The sequence below is a fragment of the Halictus rubicundus genome, unplaced genomic scaffold (assembly GCF_050948215.1).
Source record: "Halictus rubicundus isolate RS-2024b unplaced genomic scaffold, iyHalRubi1_principal scaffold0083, whole genome shotgun sequence".
Taxonomy (NCBI): domain Eukaryota; kingdom Metazoa; phylum Arthropoda; class Insecta; order Hymenoptera; family Halictidae; genus Halictus; species Halictus rubicundus.
In genome coordinates this window covers 448-26573 of record NW_027488624.1, presented here as the reverse complement: position 1 = coordinate 26573, position 26126 = coordinate 448, and the positions used below count along the sequence as shown (strand labels likewise).

Below are 26126 nucleotides of genomic sequence, written 5' to 3'. Positions count from 1 at the left end.
AATAAATCTACAACAGTTTTTCGCCTTTAAACTCTGTGTACAAAGTTTATTTCTTAACTTCCACGAGCAGAGCGCTTCAGCGCTCCACGGGCACTCGAACCCACAACCAAAATCCCTATTCCACCACACTGCGACGCAACAAGGGATTTTGGTTGTGGGTTCGAGTGCCCGTGGAGCGCTGAAGCGCTCTGCTCGTGGAAGTTAAGAAATAAACTTTGTACACAGAGTTAAAGGCGAAAAACTGTTGTAGATTTTATTAGAAGATGTAACTCCCTCAGTTCTACAATGAGTTCTGTCTCATCCTGGAGCTTCAAATCTTTTCCCAGCTTCTTCCTTCTCGTCTCGCTTCCTTAGCCAATAGGAAAATTGGGATCTTCTGGCAAGGCGTTGATTCGTCGGATCACTCGTCTTCCGGTTGCTGCTTGATGGTGATTGGTAGTGGATGGATCTTAATAGCGCACGCACGGGAGTGGGGTACGCATGAGGGTGAAGCCCCGCCAAAACAAGGGACGTGGGGCCATGTGGGACCGAACAAGAGAGAGGTCCGAGGGAGTTCCAAGAGGTCCTTGACTCAGAATTTATGATCTCTTGTCCTTAACTGATTCCGGACTTCGACTATCCCTAATTTATGTAGAATTGGAGAAGCTACTCTAAGAGGCTGCGTGACTTCCTCTAAATTCCGCAATTAGTCTCGCCGACTCGAAATTCATCAAGGATCGCTATGGAACTCTCCCGGTCTTTCTTTATCTACTCTAAACAAATAAAATTACATCTTATATTTAAATTTGCCTCTCCGCGCCATTAATCGATGCTATATATATATATCTAGCTATGTTCGCGTGGTCAACTGGCCACGCTACAATGCCATGCAGCAGTGGTTTTGGCACAGTTACGTGACCCCACAAAAGTGGGCCACGAAAATACATTGGATGATAGGTCTATCCTATACCTCGTCTGTGGTATTTATATTGATTTCTGCCACGGAGCGCTCGAAAATGACCGCTATTTGATTTTTTTAACTATGTGCCCCCACTGAAAAATCTGAAAAATTATGTGTTAACAACCATAATGAGATCCCAAAACTGTAAAAATATAAATCGGAATTTCAAAATTTTTTCATTTTGTAAAATTTGGTTTCGAAGCTAAAAATTCTGAAAAAAGTCATAGATGAGCATTCTAATTGCTCAAATATGTCTGATTTTTTCAGAATTTTCAATTGAAGAGGATAAGAGAAATTGCGGGAAAACCTGATTTTCTTTGTCATCCCATTACTACCTCCCATGTTGACATGTAGCGTTGAAAATTGGCACAACGTATTTTCTTTGAATAAACTATCGAATGGCCTATTGCAAATTCAATTTGGTTTAGGGGCAATTTTGACTTTCTTATCCGGCTATTTCCTTTATTGCTGGAAAAATTAATAGCTCAAAGTATTTAGAAATGATTGATGAACAAACGAACGCGTCTGCCACAAGTGTTGCTAAAGATATATCCACTTTCCATCACAAAAAAACACTGCGGTTTATACTGCAAAGGTAGTGAAGGAATACTTTCCCTAAAGTAATTCTAATTTCAGATTGACCGGCAAGATTTGTTGATCTCAACATTATTACAAATAGTTCAAGAAATCTTGTCAGGGTAGTATGCAAAAATAGCAGACAATTTGAAACTATTGAATGATTTTAAATAATGTACTCAAGATAAGTGGGAAGAATTTATCCAGAAAAGTATTAAAAAATTATATAAATCTTCACCCAACAGAATCACTCCATAAAAAAAGCGCAACAAAATATTAAATACACAATATCATTCACTTTGTAGATATTTTAAGTTTCTATACACGTGTGCTATCATTTTGTTCCGCCAGATATTGGCAAAAATGTTATTTTTGTCAAATAAAACTAAACAGGTTGGTAAAATCCAAATTGATTTTACTTATTCAATATATGTTATTAAACGTATCTTGAAATAGTCTATGGAAACAAATTTCAGTTGTAAAGTGAAAACAAATTAAAATCATGTATTGGGATTTGGGGTGTAAATATAGGAGACGAAGTATTTGATAAGTTAGTTTTCTTTTATTATCCTGTAATATAAGATACATTGTTCGACAAACGATTATACAGACGTATAGTACTCAGCAATTTGTTTTTTTTTTCTTTTTGGAGTATTTACAATGACGCCGATTGCGCTCCCATATCGTTTACTTCCTTAACTATTTACAAATTATTAATTGATGTTTATATTTCTTACACGATACCAACTGGAAACACTGCTTCATAGGTTCCAAATAGTATTCTTCCTCTCTGTTTCATTCGCTTTCACACATACTTCTGTCAATGTACATATACCGCCGTTACAAAAATTGGGCGCTGATATAAGCGATTTAATGAAAAAGTGTGGGAGACGTTCCAATGTGTTTCATACACCACGATTTTCGCAAAAAATCTGAAGACTAAATGATACGTACAAAGATAACGGATGAAAGGAGAAATTTTCATAAGTGAACGAAACTGCATAACTTGATGATAAATAAATAAATCTTACGTATAAGTATGTATGGCACTCGGCCTCCATCTTCCACGAAACTCATTTTGATCGACGATCCGCGGCAAGTTTGAAAGAAATATTTGTTATCGTATTTTTATTCTTTCGGTATGTCGTTTGCCATTCTTTTAAACTCGTTCGATTTGTACAAATATGTGAGATGATTTATTAATGAAAGTGAGGGTATGGGGGAACTGTGAACATTATTATTGTTATCGTTCTTAGCCTAACGTTCTTAGGATCGGCGTATTTCTCCATTCAAACGTTTGCTATTTTAAGTTAATGTAATAAAATTCAAATGCGACTGTGCAAATGCTACAGTGCTTTTATAATAAGAACGACAATTCATAAAATATATTTATATGTGTACAATTTAACATTATGTCAGTGAGTACTTGGCTTCTCTCCCTCTTTTTTAATAGACTGTTATGAACATTTTGTTGTACATAATCGAATGCGTCAAAAAGTGTAAAAGTGATGTTGTTCGGGATTTACGCGAAGAGGGGTTCAGCCGCCAATAAAGATACGCGCAGAAGACAAACATATTTCTATGTGCACTCAAGTAAAACACGATTTTAATGTTATATGACAGAACCGTATGTACATGTTTTCAATAAATCGGCTCTAACGACTAGATCGACGGCGCGTGCGCGACGTCGCCCCTGCGTCGCACCCCGCGTCCCGCGAGCCACCGGGTGGATCGAGCAGCTTGGTGGACCTCGCGAGCCGCGCGGGGAACGGGAGGCAGGAGCGATCGAGACAACGGTCGATCGTCGCAGTCTTGTCTGTTCAATCGACCATCGGTGTTTTTCTTTACGTGCGTTCCTTAACCCGTATAGCTTTTCCCGATCCGTCGGCTTCTCTATTTCTTCTCACGATCTTAGAGAACTTTCAGAACTCTCTCAGATCATTGAGAGATCTGCATTGTTCGAAACATTTGGTCCTTCGAGCCGGATCTTCGTGCGAGCGGGCTCTTGAGCATCGGCAACGATCCACCCCCTCGTTTATTCCGCGCCCCTGTTTTTTGTGCTTCTCTTCACGCGGCTCGTGCTCCAGTCGGCGTTCCGTCGGTTTTCTCGTCTGGAAACGAAGCAACAGTGAGAAAAGTGCCGAGTTTTTCCGTTAAGAACGTGTTTCGAAAACGGTTAGTTTTGAATCGTCGACGGTTGTCTCCTTTGGTGACCCGTACCAAGGCGAGCTCGTCCGTCCGACAAACAAACAGTTGGAGCGTTTGAGGTTGCCCGCAAGGCCAAACTCGGTGTGTTTCGGTTTCAACTCACCTTCAACTATCTTCGGTCATATCGTGCGCGTGTTCGAATATGTCAACGAAAGTGACAGAGCTCGTGGCCGCGCAAACGGATCTCGGCGGTCGCATCTCCCGCTTCCTGAGCAACCTGCGAAAAAGCGGAGCTGAGTATCTGACTCGACCGAACCTCTTGAGGCGAAGGGAGTTGCTGGAGAGCTACTGGAGACTGTTCACCGAGCGCCATGCAGAGATCACTCGCCAAGCAGAGCCCACGCTCCCGTACCTGTTCACCGACCTTTTCTCCGAGGTCGAGGAGGCTTACATCGAACACGGCTCTGCAATAGACGAAATGTTAGAGGCCAAACCCGCCCCTCCCACGCCCGTGCCGGTGAACACGATGCCGGCGGAGTCGGAGGTGGTGCTGCCGCCGATGAAACTGCCTTCCTTCTCGGGGGACCTGTACCAGTGGGAGAGCTTCCGTGACCAATTCTGCTCTCTCGTCCACGAGTCCACCCGCATCCCTAAAGTGAGGAAGATGCAGTATTTAAAGTCCTGTCTGACAGGTGAAGCCGCCAAAATGTTGGACCTCACGCCCATCACCGAGGCCAATTACGACGGTGCTTGGACGGCCTTGGAGCGGAGGTTTGGGAATCAACGGATACTCACTGCAGCGCACATGAGACGCTTGATCACTTACCCGACCCTGGCGAAGGCCCAGCCGTCAGAGATCAAGCGTCTGCTAGACGAATTTCGGCAGACTCAGCGGGCGTTCCAGGCGTTAAGGAAACCGGTCGCGGAGTGGGACGAGTGGCTGGTGTTTCTCGCGTCGGAGAAGCTCGACCACACGACGAGGTTGGCGTGGGAGATGTCTCTGAGGGACCCCACGGCCACGCCGTGCTTCGACGACTTGGAGAGCTACCTCGAGAATCGCGTTCACGCTCTAGGGTCGGCTCGGCCTCAGGACCCGCCTGCTCCGGTTCCGAAGGGTGGAGGCGCCGTGATCCGACCCATCCCATCTTCTGCGCGTAACATGTTGGCGGTCAAGGTCGAAACGAAGCCCAAACCTAAGGGAGGACGTCTGTGCCCACTGTGTTCTGGAAGTCACGCCCTTAGCGCGTGCAAAACGTACAAGGCTCTCTCAGCTGCGGAAAGGAGACAGTTCGTGCAGAAAAAGGGCCTCTGTCTCAACTGCCTCGCGTCCAGTCATCAGCAGACGCAGTGTTCCTCGGAGTACCGCTGCTGGGCGTGCGACGGGACCCATCATACCACTCTTCACGACTCCTTCCAGCGGGGACAACCGAATGAGGCTACGACGTCGTCCACGTCGGCGGCGTACGCGGTCAGCACCAACCGGGTCACCCTTCTCGCCACCGCCAGGGTCTCCCTAGAAGCGACCAACGGACGGACTCTCACCGTCAGGGCTCTGCTTGATTCTGGATCGGAGTCGTCGTTCCTGTCAGAGTGGGCGGCTCAGTCCCTCAGGCTGAAAAGACGAGCGGTGCGAGTGGAGCTGACGGGATACCAGGGAGCGAACGTTGGAACCGCACGATCCGAGGTCCAGGTAACCCTCCGATCTCCTCTTGACCGTACTTTCCAGGTGGCCGTAGATGCCCTGGTTACAAAGCGTCTCATCGCTCCGACGCCGGCGCAGCGTGTCCTCCCTGGAGACTGGCCTCACGTACAGGGATTGCCTCTGGCGGACCCGCACTACTCTGAGCCAGCACAGGTAGATGTCCTGCTCGGTGCCGACGTCTGCGGGATGCTACTTCTGGAGAAGAGATCGGGGCCCGCTGGCACACCCGTCGCTGTCCGAACTCCGTTCGGCTGGACTCTGCTAGGGCCCGTCGAACAGCCGGCAGCCGCAAGATCGACACGGATCCTCCACGTGAGTCGTCAGGCCTCGTTACCGGACCTCCAGCTGTTCTGGGAACTGGAGGAAGTCGCCCCGTCGTCACCGATGTCACCAGAGGATCTACAATGCGAGGAATTGTTCAGCCAGAGCACGCGACGCGACCCCACCGGGAGGTATGTGGTTCGCTTACCTTTTAGGGGGGAGGAGCGCCCGAAGGTCGCGTCCTCGAGAGCGGTCGCTCTGAGGATGCTACTCAACGCCGAGAGGAACCGATCCCGCGACCAATCTCTTCGCGAGCAGTACGTGGGTTTCATGGAGGAGTATCATCGTCTGGGACACATGGAGCGGGCGCGGGAATCGCTGATGAACCACGAGCCCGGCTGCTACTTGACGCACCATGCGGTCTGGAAGGTGTCAGACGGCCGCAAGAAGATCCGGGTCGTGTTCAACGCCTCGCTCGGGATGGGTTCAGGAGGCTCTCTGAACGACTCGCTGCTCGCTGGCCCGAAGCTCCAGAGTGATCTGTGGGCGGTGATCACCCGTTGGCGTCTGCATAAGGTGGCATTCTCGGCGGACATCGTAAAGATGTTCCGGCAAATTCTGGTCCACCCCGAAGATCAGGATTGGCTCCGAATCCTGTGGAGGAATGATCCTGGTGAAGCGGTTACTGATTTCAGGCTCTCGACGGTCACCTATGGTACTGCTCCGGCACCTTACCTCGCAAATCGGGTCCTGAAGCAGCTAGCCGTCGACGGGGAGAGTCGATTTCCGTTAGGAGCACGGGCCGTCAGGGAACATTCGTACGTGGACGACATCCTGACTGGCGCAGATGACCTTCAGCGAGCGTTGGAGATACGTCGGCAGTTGACGGACCTCCTCTCCTCCGCGGGTTTCCAGCTGGATAAATGGGCCAGCAACGTCCCCGAACTCCGCGCTGCGTGCGTGGAGGAGAAGGTCTTCCAAGACAAGGAAGTCCACGGCGCTCTGGGGCTCTGCTGGGACGTCCGGGGGGACACGCTAGCAGTCCGCGGACCTCTTTTCTCGGATGCCGCTGCGTCCAAGTGGACCAAGCGGACCGTGCTCTCCGAGATCGCCCGACTGTTTGATCCCCTTGGGTGGCTAGCTCCGGTCATCGTACGAGCAAAAACGATACTGCAGGACCTCTGGCTCGCTGGAGTTTCGTGGGACGAGCCTCTGGACGCGTCGATGGCTGCACGCTGGTCACAACTAAGGATCGAGATTTCCTCATTAACGGTCGTCACGGTACCGAGGTGGGTTGGGTTCTCACCGTGCATGTCAGACGTGGAGCTCCACGGTTTCAGTGACGCCTCAGAACGAGCGTACGTGGCGGTCGTCTACCTCGTGGTCCGGCGTAAGACGGGATCCTGGTCGAACCTTCTGATGGGGAAGACGCGGGTGGCTCCTATCAAACCGCAGACTATTCCCAGGCTGGAGCTGTGCGGCGCGGTTCTGCTCGCACGCTTGTTGTCGTCTCTGCGGTCGGCTCTGAACTTCGACGAGGTCACAACCCACGCTTGGTCCGATTCGACGGTGACCCTGGCATGGATCCGGACGCATCCGTCGAAATGGAAGACCTTCGTCGCCCACCGGGTCGCGGAGATCCAGAACCTCCTACCTGGGGTCACGTGGCGGCATGTGGGGACACTGGACAACCCCGCAGATCTAGCCACCCGAGGGATATCAGCTGAGGAACTGCGTGCCTCACCTCTCTGGTGGCACGGACCCTCCTGGCTGACCGCCGCACCTGGCGAGTGGCCTGCGACCACTACGCTCAGCCCATGCGAGGTCGCACCGGAACAAAGGTCTGTCGCCGTCGCGCAGGTGGTCGTGGCACCGGAGGAAAACTCGCTGGTCCTCAGGTTTTCCTCACTCTCAAGGCTGACGCGTGTCTCAGCCTATCTCAGACGCTTCATCCACAACACCAGGAGGCCAGCTGTCAAGAAGACCGGGCCACTGTCGGTTACTGAATTAAAAGAAGCGCTAACCTGTGTGGTCCGTGTGACGCAGCGCTGCACGTACTCACAGGAGATCAGAGCACTCACCCAAGGTAAGGTAATCCCGACTTCCTCGTGCCTCAACACTCTGGTCCCGTTTTTAGACAACGACGGGGTCCTGAGAGTCGGAGGGCGCCTACGGCTGTCATCGTTGCCGGAGTCACAGCGGCACCCAGTCCTCATCGAGAGGTCGACCCACCTGGCGACGTTGATCGTACGGGATGCACACCAGAAGACTCTGCACGGGAGCCTCTCTACGACTCTGGCCTGGGTCCACAGGGCCTTTTGGATACCCAGGTTGCGACCAAGGGCGAAGCAGGTCCTACGTGACTGCGTCACCTGCACACGGCTCCGGGCAGAAGTGGGACAACAACGCATGGGAGACCTTCCGCCTTCCCGGGTATGTCCGTCAAAGCCCTTTTCTGCAACAGGTGTGGACTATGCAGGGCCAATCCAGATTCGCACCACCAAGGGCAGGGGTCACAAGAGCCACAAGGGATACATTGTGGTGTTCGTCTGCCTGGCCACCAAGGCGGTGCACCTAGATGCAGTGACTGACCTGTCGTCGGAGGCCTTCGTGGCAGCGTTCCAACGGTTCGTGGCGCGTCGGGGGCGATGCAGCAGCTTGCTCAGCGACAACGGGACCACCTTCAAGGGAGCTGACGTCATGCTGAGGGGAATGTTCCGGGAGGCATCGCAATTCCACACGGCTGTTTCGGAGGAACTGGCCAACGGCGGGACGCAGTGGACCTTCATCCCTCCTTACTCTCCGCATATGGGGGGCCTGTGGGAAGCGGCGGTCAAGTCGGTGAAAAACCACCTTCGACGGGTGATAGGGGAGGCGACACTCACCTATGAAGAGATGGCCACGCTGCTGTGCCGGGTCGAAGCGTGTTTGAACTCACGACCTCTGACCCCGCTGACCGACGACCCACAGGACACTAGTCCACTCACTCCCGGGCACTTCCTAGTCGGCGAACCACTTCACACCCCCCCCGAGCCTCCCCCCGAGGCAACCGCCTCGTCTCTGACCGCGCGGTGGAGATTAATCCGTAATCTCCACGACCACTTTTGGCGCAGATGGAGAACTGAGTATCTTCACCAGCTGCAGCAGCGTCCAAAGTGGCAACGACGGCGAGAAAACATCGGTATTGGCACGCTCGTTCTCGTCGCCGACGAAGTCACCCCGCCAACCCGCTGGCCACTCGCACGTGTCGCCGAGGTGCATCCCGGACCCGATGGGCTCGTTCGTGTGGTCACTCTACGACGGGGAGACCGCACCTTCCGCCGGACCGTCGCCAAAGTGGTCCCATTGCCGGTCAGAGACGACGAAGGAGGAGCTCAGGGGGAAACATAGTCGGTACAAAATCCGATACGCACGAGGTCACTACGCGGACTTGTCATGGCGGGCGGCGCCATTCATCGTTTACGCGACTGAATTAACGCGTAGCGAGGTAGAAACCCCCCACTCCAACTCGCATCGACACATCGATCTCGCGCGCCATCGAACGGTGAAACATCAACGTCGAACAATCGACGTCGAGGCGGGCGGTATGTTCGGGATTTACGCGAAGAGGGGTTCAGCCGCCAATAAAGATACGCGCAGAAGACAAACATATTTCTATGTGCACTCAAGTAAAACACGATTTTAATGTTATATGACAGAACCGTATGTACATGTTTTCAATAAATCGGCTCTAACGACTAGATCGACGGCGCGTGCGCGACGTCGCCCCTGCGTCGCACCCCGCGTCCCGCGAGCCACCGGGTGGATCGAGCAGCTTGGTGGACCTCGCGAGCCGCGCGGGGAACGGGAGGCAGGAGCGATCGAGACAACGGTCGATCGTCGCAGTCTTGTCTGTTCAATCGACCATCGGTGTTTTTCTTTACGTGCGTTCCTTAACCCGTATAGCTTTTCCCGATCCGTCGGCTTCTCTATTTCTTCTCACGATCTTAGAGAACTTTCAGAACTCTCTCAGATCATTGAGAGATCTGCATTGTTCGAAACAGATGTTTATATAAATTTATAAAATTAGGAGCATTTGCTTGTTAATTTCCTTTTCGAAATTTCCACACTTTTATACAACAATATGATTGTGTAATAGATGCCCAATCGTTTGCGTATTTAATATTAATTTCTATAATTTCGAACGAAATGATATAATTATGCTCACTGTCATCATCGTGTAAAATATTAACATCAGTTTCTATTAATCATACACGTGCGTACATTCCCAGTTAGCCAAATGCCTACTCGACCAAATCCTGCTCGAAGCAGAAGAGTTATGTATTTCGTACCAAACCCTGCTCGAAGCAGAATTTGGAACTCCTGTGCTTTGATTGTGACACCAAAGTGTGTCGTGAAATTCATAAGGCAATGCGGCGGCAGATGGCTGTCACATCCATGCGAAGCCTACCGGTAAAATTCCATGCGGCATCATGCGGCATGGGAGCCAAACTTTGACTTCGTTATAGAGGGCAGGTCCGTCGCACTAAGAACGGACGTAACCTTGTTCTAACAGTAAATATCGGTAAAAATTGAAGTAAATCTTCCTGTGTAGGGTGGGAAAAGGTATTTTATTTAAGTTTCAATGCGTAATAAAGATAAAGTGATGCGTAAACACCACAATGTGTCGTGAAAGACAAAGCGCCGTGTTGTATAATTCGAAGAGCGTACGTGCGAGAAAGAGAGAGAGAGAACGAGCGCGAAGAGTGTGCGTGCGAGAGAGAAAGAACAGAGCGCGAAGAGTGTGCGTGCGAGACAGAGAGAGCGCGAGTGTGCGAGAGAGAGAGAAAAGAGCGCGAAGAGTGTGCGTGCGAGAGGAAGTGGATTCGAAGAAGATTGAAAGAAGTATATGGAAAGGGATGACGGAATATTTTTAATTCATTAATTTCTTTTAAAGCCATAATATGTATAATTTTTAATTTATGATGCGCGTATGTTAGGTGTTGCGCGTTACGCGATCATGCGCAGTGCAGTTTGCGACACCAGACTGGGAATAACAGCTCTCACGACGAAGGTGTCGGTGTTTCGACACGCGCACTGATTCCGTCTTGTTTGTTTAGTGATTCCTTTGTTAGTTAATTACTAATTATTAAGTTCGTAAATTAACTCTGAAGCGGTGAAGACTGGATGAGCAGTGGATTCGAAGGAAGGAAGGATAGAAGCAGAGAAGACGCCAGATAAGTATTGCCACGTGGTATTGTTACCAATACACGTAACAAATTATTATATATTTTGTATATTCTTTATTCAGTTTTCTTTTACCCCCATGGATCGTAGAGTTTTGAAGAAGTCGGTTTTCGCGAAACCGACTATAATAAATTAAGCGCTAGGCAGAAACGAAATATTCGGCGCGAAATAACCTCAAATTTGAGGAAGTTTTCACGTGACAATAAATTACAAAGTCCCCCTAATCTTGATAATCTGCAGAACATTCCCAGCACGTCTTCTTTATCCGTGCCTGTCAGTAATAATAGTAAGTGAAAGTCTTCTTAATATTCCCACCACATCTTCATTCACGCATGATTCGTCTTCTACCTTTTCATGCGATGATGTGGTTTGGGAATATGCTGGTACTGTTTCAGAAGTATCATTTCGTGATGGTTTAGCATCTTGCTTTGTGGACAATAATTTAACGCACACTCAGGGGAACAACATCTTATCTCTTCTACGTACCCATTCGTGTTTTTCTAGTTTGCCGAAAGATATAAGAACGCTCATTAGTATACCATGTACCAGTGTCGTCACCTCTGTGGTAGAACCAGGAGAGTATGTTCATTTTGATGTAGAGTTGGAAATAGTTAAACAGTTATCTCAATGTTCTCCAATAATTCCTGGAGAGTTGCAATTATATTTTCATGTGGATGGATGTAGTTTAGATAGTTCCAATACAATTCAAATTTGGCCTATTTAAGTCAGAATTGTAAATATCTTAAATAGTAAACCCATTGTAGTAGGGATTTATAAAGGCACTCAAAAAACAGAGGATTGTAACAATTGTCTTCAAAAATTTGTCTCTGACATAAACTTGATAATCTCAAATGGAGGCATTACGTTCCACGAGAAAAAAATTCCAGTCGTATTAAAACATTATATGTTTTATTGCTGATGCACCAGCGAATCGTCGATGGATGAAGAAGACGGTAACATATTGGGAATGTCCCAGTAGGTTATCGCTGTGCTGGTTCATTTTGAAACAGTATAGTTTATTCCAAGTTGCACATTGTACATTACATATTTCTCGTGTTATGATAAATTGTATTGTTATTATATATAGATACGCATGGAAAACAAATAACTTTATGTTATAATCAATAATATCTTCTGTGCAGTATTGTATAGTATTATTTTAGTACTCTAGACTTTATATAGTACTCACAAATATTTTTAATTATTTCAGATACCTATTTTTCCAAGAATGCTTTACTACCAGGATTACCACCGTAAGTAATTTAGAACAAATGTCAAAACAGTATTATTTTGAGTTGATTAATGAATTGAAAGTGAGTATATACATTATTCTAGAATTTAAAAAAATTTTTCTTCGAAATATATCTATTGTACAATGAGAACAGAACATATATTGCGTCCTAATGTAAGGCCCTTTTTGTTTGTAGGAAGGAGAAACTATAAAAGAGTGGTGTGCTGTCCGTGCTGCCCATGCCTAATGACCTATATTATGTATTATAAATTAATTAAACTCTTCTTAAGCGCCCCCATACCTTATTTTCCATTCGAGGGTTTTATTTCCATTATTTTAAGATTTGAATATTTATTTTTTATTTTATAACAGTTTTGTTATGATAATTGAATTTTATATCATTTTTATTTCCTTTGTGTAACTTGTACAGTTCATTTTTTTAAATTTTATTGTCTATTCGTTTTCTTTCTTAAGATTATAAATATGAAACAAATAAATTTATATAATACAAATACATGTAAAATAAAAATAAATTAAGATTAAAATAAATACGTTTGTAAATTCAATTTTCCCTCTCGTCGTTTATTCCGATATTTACTTTCAGAACAAGGTTACGCCCGTTCTTATTGCGACGGACCTGCCCTCTATAACGAAGGCTGACCGAAGCCAAAGTTTGGCTCGAATTTGGCATGGCAGACTTTCCACTGGAATACCGATGGTAATGCGGAAACAGATGGATGGCAATTCCGAGTCAAATTTTGGTGACAGATTCAAAGCATTTTGCTTACTGGGTTACACAAATAAACAAAACGGTACTAAAAATTAATGGATTGTTTGTGAAATAGACTTTAACAACGATGTAAATAAACTTTAATGCTATTGTTAATACCATTTAATTCGAGACATTGATCCTCCTGTACAAAGATTTACATTCAATGGAACGAGTAATATAGTGAATTCTATGAAGTGCATAAAAGTGTTCTTTCGGAATGTCGATAAACCATGATCAGTCTATAAGAAACTTTGATAGCACGTGTTTATATGAGTCCTTACAGCTTTTGTTTAGACGAAAATGTTTCCAAAGTGAAAATAGAAATTTAGTCCTAATGTATCGATAACGTTTCTCTAACATTAAATATTACGTTATGTATCGTTCATATTATACAACGTTCAATCTTATATACAAGGTATTACAGAAGAGTTCGGCAACGTTTCATCTCGTTATGAGTATCAATGTCTGTCTACGACCCGTTAATAATGTTTTCCATCTGGCAATCATTTACCAATTAATAATACGTGCTTATCCTCGAGTGCTTACAATTAGTTACATTCGGCAGAATGTCGAGTCGAGTTTGAGTACAGTATGTACGCCGCGATTTCTTATAGAATTCGCCGCATCGGAAGGACGGTAGAAGCAAATCCCTCCAATTCGATAACTGTGCAAATTGAACGGGCAGAAAGTTATTTCTATCATTTCTCTTTCCTTCAAACATCCTTTCCGTCTAACACCTCATTCGCACCTTCGCTTGAGCAATGGACACACATTATCTTTTGCATTTTTTTTAGTTTTAGATTATAAAAGAATATTGAACATCAGTGGCCGTTTTTCTAGACAAAACAAAACTGAATAATCTAGAACAGAGCCGGGGAACCGACCGCCCAGAGCCGCCAGATCAGGGGAGTTGACTCGAATTGAGGGGAAACATGTACCTTGTCTCTGCCAGTACCGGATCACAACAGATTATTACAACGGATTACAGTGGCAGAAGCGTGGGGTAATAGCGTCGTAGAAGGGGAAGGGTAGAGTGGAGGACAAGTCTTAATCTGGTGACTCTTGACCCACGAGACACACACTGCTTCTTTCCCCTGTTCTCGTTCTCAGTGCTTACCAGCGTCTTCCACCATTTGACTGGTATCGTATGATAGAAACAGCGTGCGACCCGCGTGCCGCCGCGCCAGTTCCCCGCCTCTGAAGATAAAGTCAAGCTAGGAGTGGTGCTGAAGAGTGGGAGGACCCGAAAATTAATGGCGGGGGTCAAGCAGAAGAAGTTCCCCGGCTATGATTTATGATCTAAAATAAATAAAAATTATATTATCAGTAGACTGCGGATCTCAATGCAAAATAAAAATTGTCTGCATCAATTGTCAGAAGTAGTAGCTGTATAGATGTTTCGTCCTTTCTTTAAAAATTCTAATAAGTTGCAAATGATATGTTGACATTCTTAAATTCTTTCAATGTTTCTACCGTTTTAAATTGCTCCATCTCGATCTTGTCATGAATGCATAACATCCGTATTGTAATGATCGGGTGTAACAGTAGACATTAAGTTGATGCAATGCAAAACGAAATAATTTAATTTAATTTTCTGACATTCGTGTAGTACAATACCCAAACATGAAAAATGACTATAAAGTTTGGTTAAAATTTAAATTAATTTAGATTTGAATGTTCTTCTGAATAAATTCACAGAAACACAAGATATTTAACCAAAATTGTATTAAAGTGAATGATATCTCCGGTGGAGTATTAAAATGATTCCCTTTGGAAACTACAAACAGCGCAGTAGATTTATTAACTCGGTAAGGTGGCCAGACGATGTTTAGATTTTCCTGTTTGTTTCGAAAGCGAAAATCTATAAATTAGAATCTGGCTGGACACTTTCTTTGCAAAATTATTGCGTTAAACTTTCACGGCGGTCGACGAGTGCTTTGAATTTGGTTATATTTCTCTCTCAGGTATAGGGGAAGAAGCTAGAGCGTAAGGACGCAAGGTCAAGAGATTTGTGGGAAGAAAATCTTCAATGGGAATACACGCTGGACCGGAACATGATAATAGTATACGATCATGAAAAAGATAGTTCTTTTGTGAAAATGGATTCGACGTGTCGGTATTGTTAACCGCAGTGTGCGCTTCTGTAAAATAACATTGGAACTACTTAATCCCGATAATGCTAATAGAAAAATTTTATCAGATTATAAGGGTGATTCAGCTAATGAATGTGCTCTTTTATCGAGATATAAAGGTCACCTTGAGTTTCTTTAAAAGGTTCTTTCAAGGACTTCTTCAAGGTTCTTCAAAGACTTTCAAGGAATTTGATCATTACTTGCATTAAAAATCATTACTAGAGAAATAATATCTATCTATCTCTAATCTATATCTATCTATTTATCTCAGTAACTATTAATTTTTCATCCCACATACACTTATAGTTTTGTTTATTTAGGATTCATTTCTCCCTTTGACCAGAAGATTACCCTTCACGATAAAGAAACTTGAAGGTGACCTTTATTTCTTGATAGAAGAGCAAAACGGAAAACAACTAATTATTCTACTCTTGATAGTATACAACTTTCATTTGAACCATTTTTTCATATACCAAATAGTTTACATATAATTTAGGTGGCACACTTAGTTGAATCCTGTATAGCTTTTACAAGAAAACTTGCCGATACATACTTACATAAGATTACTTGTTGCTGTTCAATATGAATTTTTTGTATTTCACAGAAAACGAATTTTGTTATACTATATACTATATGTATACCAGAGTGAAGAAGGATAAAGGCACAGTTTTTTTATCTTTGAAGAAATATTAACAACTTCAAGTGAGGCAATACGGAATAGCAATTGTAAGATAAAATAAATATAGATGTTAGACATTGTGACCAAATCGTTAGAGTAACCCCATGAAGAAAGGAGCTGCATGTAAAATAAGTTAAGAATGATTCTACGTAACATACAGAAAGATATATACGTGTATTCACATATATGCCATATTTTCATACGGAGATTAATTTTCAAATCAGTAACTATCAAAAATTTGACTAATGGACATGTATTGGTGCTTATAATAAGTAGAAATACTATACAATAAATAATTCTTTTAGATAGACCTTACCTAATAATACACATATCTACCCGTTTAAAATCGAAACTTAATTTTTTTTATATTTCAAAATATGGAAAAATTTAATTCTAAAACTATTTCTAACGTTCAATTATCAGCATAGATTTAAAAACTGCCATTTGCAATACCTTCGGTGATTTCATTGATAAACAAATTAAGTAAAGAGTGTTTAAGATAGAATGTTTGGTGTGTTCGTATACATTTGAAAATGAGTGATCTTGTTTCAATTTCATTGTGCAAATTGGTATACTCAAGGCATAACAAGTTTACAGATTGGAAAACTGTAGACAGAATTTTATCGCTACCTGCTCCAATGTTCGTGTCAAGTGACTCGACATAGTTAATTTGTGTACCGACACTGATAGGGATATTTCATATATTAATATAATGTGCATATTTAAAGTCAAATGAGTTGCTATCGTCACTGTACACAATATCAAGCTAAAGTACTTAGCACAAGTACATTAGAATAGATTGATTATCCACTTGGGAATTATTAAAGTTTAATACTGAGCCGAGAGAGGAGATATTATTGAAACTGCGAATGTAGTTCCAAAATTATGTAGGTCTGCTGTGGATTGTTAGTTCAGGTTTGTGAACGTGTGTCAGGCAGAGTTTAGTGAATATAGATTTACGCTAATTTTAACAGAACCAAATCACGGAAAAAGATATTTGTTTAATCAACGATATTGATTTAGAGAGGAACCGACTAAGATAAAAGGACATAGATCGTGTGTTATAAAGGAACACTGTTATTAGTTATACAGGGTGTCCCAATAATATTGTACTTCCCCGTAAGGGGTGATTTCCAAGCTCATTTGAAGTGACTTTTTCCTTTGAGAAAATCGTCTCCGCGGTTTTGTTAAGGAGTTATTACCGAAAAACACGAACCAATCAGAGCGTGGCTACAGTGGACAGATTACAACTCGGCCAATGCTAACGCCACACTCAACGTGAGGCGCTGTAACCGCGTTCTTATTGGTACGTGTTTTTCGTTAATAATTCTTTAACAAAGCCACGGAAAACATTTCCACACAAGAAAAAGTTACATCAAATGACCTCGGGAATCACCTCTTTCAAGGAAGTACAACATTTTTGGGACACCGTTATAATCGAAGTATAGTGTAGCGGTACGAGATTCGCATCGCAAGATGTTAGAGTTGACCGCCTGCAGATGTTAGGGTCTAAGGTAATAAAACCTACCTTGACTTTTGCAGGATGGCAGAAATTATTTTATTTCCGAATGACTTTACGGGTGTAGAAAATTTAACTACCCCATCATAAACGTTGCCAGCCGAGTACCGCTGGGCCTGTCCGACCGCGCGGCACGCGCGGTCCCGACAAGACCTTTTTTCCAAACATTTGGCGACCACCTTTGCCAGTGACCATAAACAACAGATGCGGGATTTCCTACCCCCGCGAAGCATAGCTCCGCCTTCCTATCTTCGGAAAGGTAACGCCTTTCCGAAGATCAGGATATAAAGGGAGGAAATCCAGAAAATCTACTTCTTGTACCTCTTGCACTTCTCGCGCTTCGTGTCTACGTACTTTGTCTGTCGGTCTCATTGTACATTGAACACGCGATTAAATAAACAGACTATCCTGTTAAATAAACTGACTCTGTTTTGTGGTAACATAACCACAATAGTATCAGATGCATACTTGTTTGGCGATTGAAGTAAGAAACAGACTGATATCTTTTTAAAAAGGCTTACAGTTTTCTATGTCGAAGTTGTAACAAAATATACTTAAGCAATGCTATTCGAACAATTAACCCTTTCGGTACGAGCGCTCTGTCGCCGTGACACTCCGGCTGTACGAATCGAAGCACACTGCGGGACAAATGGCCTATTTTTGGGCAGTTCTCTAAATTTGGTCATTAATGTATATATAAAGGTAATTCTTCACAGAAAATGAAATTTACCAATATAATTAATAGGTTTAACAAGAAATTAACAATTTTTATTGAAAAAAATGTATTTATAAAAACTAAAAAATTAAAATAAATAAATAAATAAATTAACCATACGTAAAGTTAATAATAAGAAACTTAAACAAATTATAATAGTAGTAAACAAAATTAACAAACTTAACAAATCGCTACTCGCTATCCGACTCATTCTCAGTACTTTAAATGTGATCATAAAATAAAACATATATTAAAAACAAATTCAGAATGCATAAAAATGATTATTATTTGATTATTAATAATAATTCGTGATATACACGAATATTGAATTTTTCTATAAAAGTAAATTCCGCACTGTGAATGTGGCGGATAAATGGCAAAATTTTCGACAAAAATCCAAATTTGTTTGGAAACAGAAAATTAAATTTAACAATACAACTAATATATTTAAAAAGAAAATTAAAAAATTTTCCACAATAGATCCTAAGCAAACAAAACTATAACAAGTAATATATCCGAATAAGAATCTCAGGATGTATTTTGCCGTTTTTGTTATATGTTAATTTGAAGTTTTATATGCAATTAATAAATAGAACCACCGTTGAAAAGTTATACAAGTTTAATGTACATGTAATGGTAATTATTCACAAAAAATGAAATTTAACAATAAAATTAATGAATTAAAAAAAATTAACAATATGTATGTATAAAATTGATTGTTAAATGATTGCTCAATGATTAATAATATCAATTTCCTCCTAATATGCAATTTGCCAAAGGAATTTATCGTACATCGTGATATGCACGTGTAGTGAGATACATATGTATATATCCCGCTTGTCCACACTGTGCGCCGCTCCGAAAATGCACACATAGCGCGTGGTCAGTTGTCTTTTGTATGAAGATTTTCCTAAACGTTAAATGAGAACTGTGTTTAATTAAACAATGTTTCCTCTAACAAGTGGCGTTTATAGTTTTAATATTAAAAGGCATTTATATAAAATCCGCCATTATAGATGGCGCTCGTGTATACAGGCTGTCACATGGATGCCGGATATATCCGACGCTCGTACACACAGGTCATCAGATGGATGCCGGATATATCCGGCATTCTTGCCGAAAGGGTTAACAAACTAATATTTTAAGAAGTTAGTTTTAATAATACACATATATGCCTCATAATTTTATTTTAATTCTTATTGTGGCCTAATTCCGGGATTTACATATTGTGTTGCAACACCAGAAATTATACTACAAGACGATCAAAGGGTGTACATATTTTTAGCGAAATTAACATTTTTTTGCAGAGAGTTTTAAACGTAATTTTTGCCAATCTAAGAAGGCAATTCCAAATATCGTTTGACTCAATGGGTACTTGTTGACAATTTTGCAAATTCAAATTAGAAATACAATTGTTGTAAAACTAAACTTCTTACATCTCTGCAGGTATGAAATTCAAGATATTCGTCATTAATTCTTTTTAATGATGCATATGCTCATAAATTTAATTTAATTATTAGACTGCGGATTTTTATGCATTTACGAAAAATTGGCCGAGCGTTAAATAAAACAGTAAAAGATTAGAACAATCTAAGAGGATCGATACGTTTTTTTCAATGTATCAAAATTATTAAGGGATGAAATACATTTTATACGATTCCTGCTTCTCATAATCGATGAAGAACATGTTCGTTTTGAATAAAGTTTCGCAGTCTAGTAATTATTTAATCTTCAGTGTTTCATCTTCCCTTATTCTAGTATGTTAAGATGAAAAATTTTATCAACAGGTAAAGCGTTCTCTAAACAGAACATGTAATTTCATAAAATAATTTTTACTTCATATTTATAACAATTTGAAAAAGGGAGATTACTTGTTTGAATAGTAGAATTTTACAACTTTTTTAAACAAGTTCCGTTGTCAGACCGTATAACGTCTTGAAGCAGCAGAGAAGCGTACGCCATCAATCCTATCGTTAAAACTGAAATAACTTAACGAAGCTTCTAAAACATATTCCTTACGTTCTGATATCAAATTTTATGCGACGTATAAACGAGTACGTTGGTACTATAAACTTTCCTTTACTGTTTACTTCGATAGCTATGCTCGCTTTACTTCCGGACCGTCTGCAGTTTCAAGAATTTTATTGGATACTCTGAATTATTTTGAGGAAAGAATTTTGGTTCACCGAACAAATTCGACGAAGTTGTCCTTAAAAAGAGTAATCTTAATTGCTTCAGCTTAGATTTAGTTTCACCTTATCCGAAAGACGAATGGTTCCGATTGCTATAGAAAACAAATAAAGTTCGTTAAACAAATTTCGTTAAAAAAATATTGCAACAATCTAGCTGGACTACTCATTTTAAAGATAGAAGCCTCTACTTTTGCCATCCGCCGTTCATTTTTATTTAAGATATCTTTGTATGTCACAATCGCTGGTAAACTGAAAATATCTGTGGTCTCCAATATGTTGCAAATTGAAACGTCTGAAAAAACATTGACAAATTGTTCCCGCGACTGAAACCGCTGTGGATTTAAAGATTGAAGTTCCCTCTTTACAACGAATGCTTAAACCTTGATTTACGATTTTTTTCTAGCCGATTTACAGAAATTCGAATGGAAGGTCTATTGCCATCTTTGCAATAATGTAAGGATCTGCCGAAATGAGCTTAAACAAGGTTTTGCACAAAGTATGTTTATTTCACAAGTATCTTAAGTCGTTCGCGCTATTCGTACAACAACCGCATCCTTCCTTCTTCTGCTCGTTATATCGTTTTTCGACGTGGGCGGTCGCTTTTTCGGAGACCAATCGCGAGAGGCTTTGAGCCTCATATACGCCCTCGAAAAGGCGGCGAGGTAAGGGTAAGTGGCTACTTCTATTGCACCCTCTTCGTCGTCTACGTAGGACCCTTAACGGTCCGCGTTTGGTTCGCAGATGTTTTATGGTACGTCACGGCTATTGAGACCTTTAGCTAAAATACGACATCTCTAGTAAATTACCGAAAAACAGGAAGTTCCGCTAAATCTCAAAAATAGCCTAAAGTCACGTCCGCACCATAAACATAAACTGCGTCCCTGACTGGTCTACGGTACTCAGCTGCGGTCCTCATGGGCCGCAGTCCCTCGAATCCCTTACAACTCGGCCAGCCTGACAATTTAGCCGCCCCGGCTAAACACTGTAAAACAAATTTTGATTCTTATATTCTAAATACGAACGAAAACTATTTTCTAAACTTATTTTCTAGTAACTACTGTTCGTTAGTTTTTCTCCAGGGCCTCATATTTGCGGATGCCCAGGTACCTTTATACGGTCTCTGGCTATTTTGAAATCCTTCTACATCTGATACGACGTATCGGTCATTTCGTAGTACCTTGGTTATCTCATATGGGCCCTTGTACTTCGGTAATAATTTTTGGGATACTCCCGGGGTACTTTCGAAGTTTCTTAGCATAATGTAGTCTCCTGTTGTGTATGTATAGGGTGGCTTATGTTTTTTGTCGAAATATGCTTTATTATAATTTTGTGCTCTGATATTGTTCTCCGCTGCATTACGGCGGCATGCGTTTAGGTCTACCGGTTTTCTACTAGTCCACTCGTGGATATATCCTTTTAAATTGTCAGGGGTTTTGCCCCTCTGATCCACGCCGAATAGTAACTTAGAAGGGGTTTCGGAAACAGATTTACTTATGGTGTTGTTCAAAGCGTACTCGATATCTTCCAGGACTTCATACCACCGTTTCCCCGGACAATTTTCTGTCAGCTTTGCAAGTGACGGACCCAACACCCGATTTACCCTCTCCACTTGCCCGTTTGCTTGTGGAGAGGCAGTAGCTACCTTTGCATGCCTGATATTGTTTTTATTCATAAAATCTTCAAAGTCCTTGGAAGTAAAACAACTGCCGCGATCGGATACCATCGTTTCGGGTATGCTATAGTGCGAAAAATACGTTTTCAGGCATGCAATGGCTTCTTTTGTCGCAGTTGATTTGGTCGCATACAATTTAACATATTTCGTAAACGCGTCTACAACTAAAAATACGTATTTTTTCACGGCGGTGCCTTTATCTACGGGGCCATAATGGTCAATGTGGAGTGTTTTGAACGGGACGGTTCCTTTCGGTATGTTATGTAAAGTGGCTTCAATTTTTCCTGTGTGTGGTGAACAAGCTATACATTTAAAACAATTTTTTATGTGTTCGGTTATCTTCTGTTTCATGTTTGGAAACCAGTAATTTTGCAGCATTGTGGAACATACTTTATCCGCCCCTAGGTGCCCCATCTCATCATGATATTTGTAGATCGCATGGCTTTCCATAATCTTAGGGATATAAAACAATAAATTTTCTTTCTGCTTCCGATACAGCAAACCGTTACGCATTTCAAAAAATCGATCTTCCCGATGCTCTAATTCTTTTCGTAGTTTCGAAATTTCTAAGTCTCTATTTTGCATTAATGCTAGGTCACGTTCGAAGGAATTTTTTTCTAACATTAGGATGTTCGTAGATCGGCTCAACGCATCCGCGTGCATCATACGTATTCCCGGCCTATGCTCTATTTCAAAATCGTAATTTTGTAGTTCTAGTGCCCACCTGGCGATACGTGGATTTATTTCTTTTTTGTTTAGCGTTAGCCGAAGAGAATTGCAGTCTGTTAGAATCTTAAACTTAATGCCCTGTAAGTAAATTCGAAATCGTTTTAGTGCATAAATTATGGCCAGCACCTCGAGCTCAAAACTGTGGTATTTGCTTTCGACTTCCGTGGTTCGTTTTGAAAAGTAGAAGACGGGGTGAAATTTCAGGTCATTTTTTTTTTGCATGAGGATTGCACCAAATCCTACCGCGCTGGCGTCACAATGGAGTTCAGTCTCGTCTTTAGGATTATAAACGGCTAACACCGGTGAATCGGTTAATTTTCTTTTTAAGTTATTGAAAGCTTGCAGTTCTTCTTCTTCAAATTTGAATTTTGAGTCTTTCTTTAGCAGACTGTATAAAGGTTTAGCAATAAGGGCAAACTGCTCGATAAATTTACGGAAGTAAGAGCAAAGCCCTAGAAAACTTTGTACTTCCCTGACGCCTCGCGGGATGGGGAAATTCTCAACGGCCTGTATCCCAGTTTTTGGTGGACTTAAACCTTTTTCAGTTATGAGATATCCTAAATACTCGATTTCATTATATAGAAATTTACATTTGTCTAATCTCATTTCCATTTTGTTATCTACCAACAATGTGAAAACGCGGTTTAGAATTTGTAGATGGTGCTCTATTGTTTGTGTGGCTATCAATATATCGTCCATATAGACAACCACATCTCCTGATCTAATTAGTTCTGAAAAGACATCATTGACGAATCTCTGAAATCGGGATGGTGCAGTTTTCAATCCGAAAGGCATTCTTAGGTATTCAAATTGACCTAACGGGGTAACGAAAGAGGTGTATTTACAGGAATCCTTTGCCATGTGAACATGAAAGAACCCATCCTTTAAATCAATTAAGCTAAAATATTTTTTTCCTCCGACAATGTCCAAGTGATCCTCGATCAGCGGTAGGGGGTAGTTGTCTCGAACGAGGATTTTGTTCAATTCTCTAAAGTCCACGCACATACGTAATTCGCCGTTTTTTTCTTTACTAAAACAATTGGTGACGCATATTCCGAATCGCTCGGCCTAATAATATCTTTTTCCAAAAGACTGTCTAAAATTAGTTGTAATTTTTCCTTTTCCGCATAAGAAATTCGTCGAGGTGTGGTACTAAATGATTTTTCATTACTTAAAGTTAGTTTCAACTCGGCATTTACTGCGGGTAGCTCGGGTCGTTTCTGGTTCAAATACGCGTTTGTAAACATTTCTTTAAGTTTTACTTTGTCAACTGGCATTATTTTTTCATTTATGTTTAACTCATCCGCGGGATTAAAATCGTCTGAATCTAACATTATGTTGAGAATCTCTAGCTGGCTAATAGGGTCCCTTTTCGTCTGTACTATGTTCATTGCGAATAATCGCAACGCATCACGACCCAGAACTACCGGAGTGTACATTGTTTGATCGGGCACTACCAACAGGGTCATGGTTTCTTTAGTATCTTTCGACAATTCAACTGAAGCCTCTACTGTACCCAACAAACCAAGAGGAGACTTATTGATTCCTACTAAACGCACGCCATTACTATTTTGGATATTTTCTATTCTACCCGGTACATACGATCGTTTTATGAAACTGACAGGACTACCGCTATCAATCAAAGTATACAATATCATACATTTCTCATTCATTACGTACTGTACATTCTTGTGGTAGTCGTCTTCCTCCGGGATTTCCATTTCCGTGTAGGTGACCTGTCTCTTGGGTACCCGCGTGACGTTTTTCTTGGGACAGTTTGGTAGCAGGTGGCCCATTTCTCCGCAGCCGAAACAGCTACCCTTTTCCCTCGCAGGTAGTCGGCAGTCCGCTGCACGATGCCCTACTCGGTTGCAGTTATAACAACGGCTACCTGACGGCGATCCCCTGGTTGTATTTGGGCCTTGCTGATTCTTCTCGGCCGTTGACCTGGTATAGTTCCTCGATCCATTGGGAAGCGAAATTCTTCTGAGAGCTTTCAGCATGTGCGAGGATGTTTTGAATTCGCACATCCTCGCCTGATTTTGTATACCGTTGTCAGGTATACCATCTATTAAATACTCCACTAGTTCGTCCTCTGGTACGGGCACTTTGTTAGCTAGCACTATTTTCTCATGATAGTAGTGCTCGAATGGCTCAGTGTTTCTCCACTTTCTACTCTCGAATTTCTTTTTTAGCTCCACTTTGGTTTCCCGGTTCCCAAACATACTCTCCATTCTATATAGGAGCATGTCTGTGGGGAGTTCTAAATGCTCACTCCTTGAGTGGAACCAATTCAGGGCTCTCCCTTTCAATTTTTGTCCCAATAATAGCCTGGTCGCATTTTCGTCCAATTCGTAGGTGGTGGAGAGTATTTCAAGCTGTTTCGACCAGTTCTTGAAATTCTGTTCTTCCCCGCTGAAGTCGCTGATCAGCTCCCCGATTGACCTGATGTTCGTATTTGTTGTTGAACTGGCCGTCGAGCTGGGCGAGTTCCTGAGGAGCTCGTTTTCCCTTCGCAATAGCTCGATCTCCCTTGCCATCAGCTCCCTTTCTCGCTCCAACAGCTCCGTCACCTTTCTTGACATCTCGTCTGGGTGCCACGACGGTGCATCTACACGCAGAATGCTGTTGTTAAGTGGTGTCTTGTCTTCTTCGACATTGCCTTCTTGCTCTGTCTCTCCAGCCGACGTTTCATTTTCCCAAGCCCTGTTCGGGAAATTTTCGTCCAGCCTCTGGATCAGCTCTGCCTTGTTTCCCGATGTAGGGAGACCATGACGACGTAATATTTCCTTTAACTGAGGAACGAGGATCTCACGCTGCACCTTTCCTGATAGTTGAGACATTTTCCCCCTTTTTTTTTTTTTTTTTTTTTTTTTTTTTCACAAGAGGGTCACTTTGAAAGTTACCAAATAACCTACACACGCAGGATTGTCACACAAAATTGTCACAGAGAATTTCACATAGGTTTCACTCAGAATGTCTTGGTTGTCGTTAGCCGAACGTAAATTTGAATCACTAAGAATATTTCTGTTCACAATCCCACTTCTGAATTTGTAAGGATCTGCCGAAATGAGCTTAAACAAGGTTTTGCACAAAGTATGTTTATTTCACAAGTATCTTAAGTCGTTCGCGCTATTCGTACAACAACCGCATCCTTCCTTCTTCTGCTCGTTATATCGTTTTTCGACGTGGGCGGTCGCTTTTTCGGAGACCAATCGCGAGAGGCTTTGAGCCTCATATACGCCCTCGAAAAGGCGGCGAGGTAAGGGTAAGTGGCTACTTCTATTGCACCCTCTTCGTCGTCTACGTAGGACCCTTAACGGTCCGCGTTTGGTTCGCAGATGTTTTATGGTACGTCACGGCTATTGAGACCTTTAGCTAAAATACGACATCTCTAGTAAATTACCGAAAAACAGGAAGTTCCGCTAAATCTCAAAAATAGCCTAAAGTCACGTCCGCACCATAAACATAAACTGCGTCCCTGACTGGTCTACGGTACTCAGCTGCGGTCCTCATGGGCCGCAGTCCCTCGAATCCCTTACAATAATATAAGGAACAATATCCTCACACGATGAAACTCGTTACTCATTTTTGTTTTATAAAAGAGTCAGAAGAAAATCGTAAATTAAGTT

At 42.5% G+C, this 26126-nt stretch overlaps 2 protein-coding genes across 2 annotated transcripts; one reads left to right on the top strand and one right to left on the bottom strand.

Annotated features, from left to right (window-relative positions):
• Positions 1 to 4823: 4823 nt before the first annotated feature.
• LOC143363644 (uncharacterized) lies at positions 4824 to 7990 on the top strand. The gene is made up of 2 exons (XM_076804204.1): positions 4824 to 7713; positions 7827 to 7990. Exons 1-2 carry the CDS (start codon positions 4824 to 4826, stop codon positions 7988 to 7990), a joined length of 3054 nt encoding a protein of 1017 aa, XP_076660319.1.
• Positions 7991 to 20611: 12621 nt separating this feature from the next.
• Positions 20612 to 25337, bottom strand: LOC143363643 (uncharacterized). The gene is made up of 7 exons (XM_076804203.1): positions 23827 to 25337; positions 23310 to 23524; positions 22963 to 23225; positions 22388 to 22572; positions 21271 to 21829; positions 20955 to 21075; positions 20612 to 20808 (listed from the first exon to the last, which is right to left on the bottom strand). Exons 1-7 carry the CDS (start codon positions 25335 to 25337, stop codon positions 20612 to 20614), a joined length of 3051 nt encoding a protein of 1016 aa, XP_076660318.1.
• Between the last annotated feature and the right edge of the window lie 789 nt (positions 25338 to 26126).